The sequence below is a fragment of the Lonchura striata genome, chromosome 1A (genome assembly GCF_050655825.1).
Source record: "Lonchura striata isolate lonStrDom1 chromosome 1A, ASM5065582v1, whole genome shotgun sequence".
Lineage (NCBI taxonomy): Eukaryota > Metazoa > Chordata > Aves > Passeriformes > Estrildidae > Lonchura > Lonchura striata.
In genome coordinates, this window is record NC_140741.1 from 59798765 (window position 1) to 59805883 (window position 7119).

The following is a 7119-nucleotide window of genomic DNA, read 5'->3' on the forward strand; positions in this document are numbered from 1 at the left end:
CACTATTGAAATACAAAACCTTATTTACAGACCTTCTGGCCTATATTGCAGTGATAACTGTTTTTCACAGGGTCTCCATTCTCCTTCTGTTAACCTAATGAAGCTCAACAAGAGTAAATGCATTATCTTGCACCCAACAGAGAATCACTGCACAGGCTGGGGACCAAGGGAACTTCTAGAGAGCAGCTTTACCCAAGTGTCAAATACCCAAATGTCCTGGCAGACAGGAAGCTGACCAGTCAGCAGCACAGGCTGCCTACAGGCTCCAAGCTGTGTTAACAGCTGTAGCCAGCAGATGCAAGTAAGTGATTATTTAGGCATCTCGGAGTCCTCCACTCACATACTGTGTCTAATATTTGGCTCCTCAGAGCTAGACACTGAAATAGCGAGCCAGAGAACAGGATGAATGAGAAGCTGAAAGAAGTGACCTGGTTCAGTCTTACAGAAGGAAGACTAAAGAGGGATAGGGGCTTTGTTTTCTCTAACTACTCAATGCCACTATACGTGGAAAGCAGGGCATAATTCTGGATATACTCCTCTTTTCCCTGTTAAACCACACAGCATTAGGAGATGAGCCTAATGCCGAAGTGATGCGCAACCACGTGCACACCGAGCTACCACAGTCCCCTCTAAACAAGGAGGCCTCGGCTGCCGGCCGTGACTTCCCGCCAGGACCAGCCAGGCGCGGCGGCAGCTCTGAGCGCGGAGCTCCGTCGCCGGGCAGCTCTGCGCGGCCGAGCCCGGCTACCGCCGCACGGGAGGCCGCTCTCCCAGCGCCTGCCCGCACCCCGCAAACCGCACCGGGAGCCCCGCAGCGCTGCCCCGCTGCCCGCCCGGGCCTCGCCTCGCCGCTTGGCCGCGCCCGGCCTGCCCCGGGCGGCCACCCCGTTCCGCGGGCGCGGAGGAGAGGCGCAGGACTGGCAGCGGCCGGGAAGCGGGACGGCCGCGGGAGAGGCGGAGGAGAAGCCGCGGCCCCGCGCTCAGATTGTTCTTACCCGAATTTACCGCCAACGGAGCCGCCATCTTCGGCAGTGGGCGGGGAGGCGCCGGCGCCCGAGGAAGGCCCGGGCGGGCCGGGCGTGCCTCGGCCCCGGGCTCGGCTCGGCCCGGCCCGGCCCGGCCCGGCCCGGCCCGGCCCGGCTGGGCTGGCCGCCGCGGGACAGCGCAGCTGGGCACGGCCACAGCGCGGCCGCTCCCGCGGCGGGGCTCCGGCAGGAGCAGCGGCTCCGGCGGCGGCGGGGCAGCCGCGCGCCCGGGCTGATGGGAGCTGTAGTTAATGCAGGTGAATGGATCACCGCGCCCGGCGGCTGCGGGAGAGGGAGAGCGCCGGCATCCTGCACTCCTGCCGTCGCTCCTCTCATGTAAATAGCACAGCGATTCCGTGCCCTTCTTTCCCTTTTCATGCCACGCTCAAGTGAGTCTTTCCTTCCAAACACTGCCCTATAAGCCGTTTTCACTGAATATGGCTAAATACCTGAATTCAGACACTGCACTAGGAGATACATTTATTAGAATATTTTATTTTTTTAACTGAAAAAAAAAAAAAATCACCAGGACGATTCCAGCTTGTCTGGTTTCTGATTGAAGTCTTAAAAAATACAGACAATAAATAACTTTTCAATGCGAACTAGGGTTTACAATTTTGTATAGGGGAGGAAAAACCAAAAAACTGCCAGCTCTGATAGGAGTTATCCTGTAAAGAAAGCTACAAAGTATGTGCAAGAAAAAAAAAAATGCAAGAAAGAAAACAGTACCAGGAACTAAGAAAAGAAAATAAAAAGCGTGTTTATACACTTATGTATCTGGAGCTGAGGAACAAATATCAGTATCTTAAAAGTAGAGTGTGTCTGAAGTGAATTTACCATTCTTTGTCCCAGTAGTAATCACCATTCTTACAGAAATTCCCCCCTGTATTACCTTTAGGATAAAAAAAAAATCTCCAAAAGTACTCAATTTTAGTTCCAATAGTTTCCCCTCTTGAACTTTATTAAACCAGTATTTCATGGTTGCAAAACTATGTCCAATTAACTAGACCCATGGGAAACTGGCAAAATAACCATCTTTGCTTCTGTAGATCTCCCCTATAATGGGATGGCAGAAGGGGTAATAGAGAGAGAGTAGTGCTCCTGGGGTGAGAGTGAATTGGCAAGACAGCTGTAAGAAAAAGGAGACAGAAAACAGAGAAATTGTTTCACTTAGTTGGAAGAGGAGAGAGAAATTAACATTTTAGAAAAGAGGGGAATTTCAGAGTTCAATAGATGAAAGTGTTCTCAGTAATTTGGCCTAATTTGTTGGTTTAGTCAAAGGTCCCATATTTCTTTGAGATTTATCTTATCCTAGTCTTAGCCATGAACAGACTAGACCTATAATGATGAGAATGACAGAGAATTGTTCATTTCATTCTAGGAAATGAAGAAAGCCAGGCATAAGGTCAAAGTAGAAAATAAGTGATTATTCCCCTAGCGCTGAACTAAAGCAGCCTTGGTACCTGTATCCTCTCCTGTATCATTCCCTGTGAAGCTGTAGTTCTGCTCCTCTGCTGCCCATGTGCCACCCAAGACCCATGACTATGAAATGCAGGTATCAGGTAAACTTGGAGATGCATGTGCTGATCACCTGGCCACAGCAAATGCAATGGATAGCTTGAGGTTTTGCTTCAGTCTTTCCTTCCACAGTGATTCTAATTTTGATCTTTTTCCTTTATGCATTCCCTGATTTTCACTAAGTTTATAAGCCTTCTAGCCTTTGATCAGATTAGGTTGGAATTGACTCAGAAATTGCAACAGGTTCAAAAGTTACTGAAAAAGTTTGGCTTACAGTGTGATTTCCTAGGCTGTGTTTCCTTAAGAAACATGATGTTTTAAAGAGGAGAGAGAAATAAATAATTGATTAAAAAAAAAAAAAAATCCTTTCCCAGGCATTAAGAGCTGTCATATTTCTTTTGGCATTCAGATACAGCCAGATTGCACCCACTTTTTTTTGAACTCTGTTGAAGGAAAAAGAAACCTTTCTAACCACTGCATATTTAGTATTTTAAATTTCCAAATAATTCTTTCCTCTCCTTGCCAATGGACCTAGGGTCACATAGCAACAAGAAAAAAAAAAAAAAAGAAGACAGCCTGAAATAGTGGATGGCAAGGGGTAGGTCATTGGGCAGCTGAACTGCAAAAGAAAAAATACCACGTTTGGCTCCAGCTGCACAGCATTTATTATATTCTTTCTCTGTCAGCAATGTGATATTTTAATGCAAAATAGTTGTGACAGTTCAGCTCCTAGTATGGATGAAGTAAGAGAGGCATCTAGATACACCATACCATACATTCTGCACATATTTTTATTGGCATAACTGCATCCATCCATCCATGCTTTAATGAGTAGGGAAGTCCATGAATAGTAATTCTTGGTTATTCTTGCTTTATTTGCTGTCCTTTAATTTAGGTTCCCATTGTTTACCCAGGATCACTGGCTGGTTTGGTAGTCTATTTTTCACAAGTCACTATAGGGAAAGACTACCTCATTCCTCTCTCTAACAATAGCTCTCAGCAAGTTCTGCAACACAGATGGGTTCAAGAAGGGGCACCGATGTCTTTAATTCTTAATTACTAGACAGAAATCTGTGAAGTATCAAAGGTAGGCTGACACTAAATACCTGGGATGGATATTAATTCCCCTGGATTCCAGGGAAAGGAGGTTCCAAATTGCCTGTAGGGTAGCAAATTCTGTTTCTGTGGTGAGAGATCTACACTAATTTCTATAGGTGGAAATAACTCTTAGTAGTAATTAAAATGAACCACACAGTGGGAATCTACTCTTTGTAACTTGTAGGTGGTTTGTGATGTGCTACAGGTGTAACATTCTTAATTTTGATAGTACTTTATTTAGTGGTTCATAGTAAAATCATACATCAAGATATGAAGATAACGATGATGATATAATTTACTGTATTTACGTGTTATTATTACCAGGAAGAATAATTATTAGCCAAAAAAAGAGTATTGTTCAAATGCCTCAGAGGCCCTACTTAACTTCCTACCTTTAATTTTCAGTGTCATTTATGATCACATCTTTCACATTTCCATCACATGATGGAGAAAAATGAAGAAAGGCTTTTCAGCATTGCAACTAAAACTGAAAAGTTGCCTTGTAGAAGTGCATCTACATAAATAGACCAGTCCTTGCATTGCGAAATATGCCTCTTTCCCAAAAAGCCAGAAACATTTCTGGCTACTGGTTAGACCATACGACTTCCTGGAGCTCTTGTTTTGACTGATACTAACTCTGTGCATCTCAGCTTACTGTTCTGTAAAAATGGGTATAGCATCTCACAGCAGGCCTGGAATGCTGATGGAATGGATCTTCAGCCTGGCCCCATCATGTGAACAGAGGAAAAATAACGTATTTTTGTTTAATGTTAGTTGACGGAGTAAAAAACCCTGAATTGTCTTATGTGCTGGCTAAATTTCCTCGAAACTTCTTAGCTGGCTATAATCCTGTCTTTGCTGCAAAAAGCATGCTTTATACATGGAGATAGTTATCTTGGCATCAAATCTTAGAAAAAGGTCTGAGACATTTCCCTGCAGCATTTCTCAACAAAATAATTTTTGTAATTTCTCTGTTTTCCATCCTAGATATTTCTAGTGTCACCATGGTACCTAAGCTCATCAAAGAAACTGTGTGAGGCTGTCACTAGCTCGTGTAAGTGGTTTATCTAGTCAAAAGCAACAATGAACTAAAAGTTCTCAAAGTTATACAAACACCTTCCTTGGGGTCAGGGAGCAGGAGACGAACAACAGCAAGTGCTGCCCTTCCTGTGCAGGTGAAGACAATTAGTGACTATTGGCATCTGACCATAAATTAATGCCTTGATAAATGATATCCTGCTTGTCAGTTGGGTCTGTATGATCCTTGTTCAGGCTTCAGAGGTAAAGTCAAAATAGTGTTCTCAGCTCTGTGATGTATTGTGAGTTATTTTTTCCCTAACTCCTGCTTTGGGGCCCTTAAAGCTATCTGTTTTGTTTCTCTTTCTTCTCTATTCTGGAAAGAAGAACAGTCTTTCTTTTTCTGTTATTTGTCCATTCAGCTACTGAGGGCAATGAGGCAGTTATTAGCCCAAAAGGTGATCTGACAAATGTAACGATGTAGCTGCTAGTAATTGTCAACGAGAGGTGCAGAAACCTACAACCAAGGAAATGCTGGAAAAACAAAGCATAAGCAAAGTGAAGATATTTGATATAGTAAATAGAAGTCTTGGCACATCAACTGCCTTATGGATATTCATTCTGTTCAGGGATTTACATATCAGATTTAAGGACGGCTGATGTTTTTTTACGTTGCCAATTTTGCAAGTTTAGGCTTTATCCTGTAGTTTACTCTGAGCACTTTCTAAAGCATGTTCTATATATTCTGCAGCTGACTTATATACTTCTTTCATTCTTTTGGGTTCCCATCCAAGCATGGGTGAGTTGAAATAAGTGCAAAGCTACAAGAGTATAATGAGTTCGCTTGGGCAACCCTGAAGATGTGTAAAATTGCACAAAAATCTCTGCACTATTAATACAAAACAGAGGGTTTCTTTAACTAGGTATAATGCAAGAAATGGGAGAGGTAGTCAGTTTAAGCTAAATTGAAATAAATAATTACTTTATACTTACAAACTGAGTGAAATTGATATAGGAACCAATAAGCCTCAGGAAAAGAGTATCTTGCAATGCCATCTCTACTGCAATGTAAAATTGCTTCACAAATTATGCTACCATTTTGTCAATTATCTTCCCAGCACTGTCCACTTCTTTGGACCTCTCTGGGCAGAAGACAAGAAGTATCCTGTACACAAAATATAGTTTGTGCACTTTTGTTACTGAAATACTTTCCCTGTTGTGATGCTCTGAGATAACTTATTTGAAAAAAAACCATTGTAAATAGGTAGCATAAGAAAGTACCGGTGTAAAGAGGTAGCATAGGAAAGGATTTGCTTTCCTCCTCCAGGCCATTTTTTTGTTTCATGTAAGTTTGCTGAGAATCAGGAAGAATTATGTTCAGGAGCAAGAATTTAAAGGACATGGACTGAACAAATTCAATTTCTGGAACAAGAAATTGTATTAATCGGTTCTTATGTAAAATATTTCAGTGGACATCTTTCACAAGTCTATTAAAATCTTCTCCTGCTGTATTTGCATCACTCAGCTGCATTCCTGGGCATCTGCCTGTTAACAATATAATTTTGTTTTTCTTATGCATCACTCTGAGTCCTCTTTAATGAGCAGTTTGTCTGCAGAAACAAGTAGTTATGGTGAGGTCCAGCCCAGGAGAAGCTCGAGGTACTGACTCATTCTGAAACACTGAGGGAAAGGTTTGCTTGCAGGTATATTTAGACTATAACTACACAAGGACACTAAGCTATGAGAAACCCCTAAAAATTAGATGGCCATAGTTTTAATGAGGATTTGATTATGCCTTTTGGGTGTCTTAGTTTGACATTGTTTCATACTGGATGTGTTTCAAAGTATATTTTCCCAGAACTTCTCAGGAAGTATAGTGTCAGTTGTGAGGTGAGATTCAAAGAGCCTTATAGGGAAGATTGATGCCTCCCTTTCACTGAAGGAGTTCAGATTACTTGTTCAGGTTGTGAGAGGCTTGCTGAATTCTTCCCAGCTTAATATACAGCTGCTACTTCCCATGACTGTTGGAGAGGTCTTTGGCATTCTACACTCTCAGTCTCTTGTTAGTGACACTTAACTTTGTGAAAAAAATTAAACTTCCACCAGATATGCAACTGAAACCTGCCAGGGAACGGGGCAGAAAAAATCCCACCATTCAAAAGGCTAATCTGACCACCTGCTGAAGAATATTTCTCTTGTGATTCATCTCAGTGATCATGTCTTTTTGTCAAACACATCAGCATGTGTTTGACTCAAATATTAATTAATTTTATTTTCACAAAAAAATATAACTTCTGTGTTAACTGCTTTGGAGAGTTCTTGAAAGCATGAACCATATGTGAAAGCGAACTACCAGCCTTGTCAACCTGACCAGCTATAACTTTTTTCCTTTACAGAAATTCAAAACCTAGGCAATATGTATTCATAGAGTGGATTTTTTTTTTCTGATCTCAGCAAGAAC

The 7119-nt window shown here is 42.4% G+C and overlaps 1 protein-coding gene across 2 annotated transcripts in view; it reads right to left on the minus strand.

Annotated features, from left to right (window-relative positions):
- The window catches only part of NUP205 (nucleoporin 205), a 46336-nt gene extending 45303 nt beyond the window's left edge, over positions 1-1033 (minus strand). For both annotated transcript variants that reach the window (XM_077783578.2, XM_085568953.1), the window contains exon 1: positions 996-1033. In XM_077783578.2, the coding sequence (XP_077639704.1) occupies positions 996-1023 (28 nt within the window). In that variant the 5' untranslated portion in view covers positions 1024-1033. The remainder of the gene's footprint in view (positions 1-995) is intronic.
- Positions 1034-7119: the final 6086 nt, after the last annotated feature.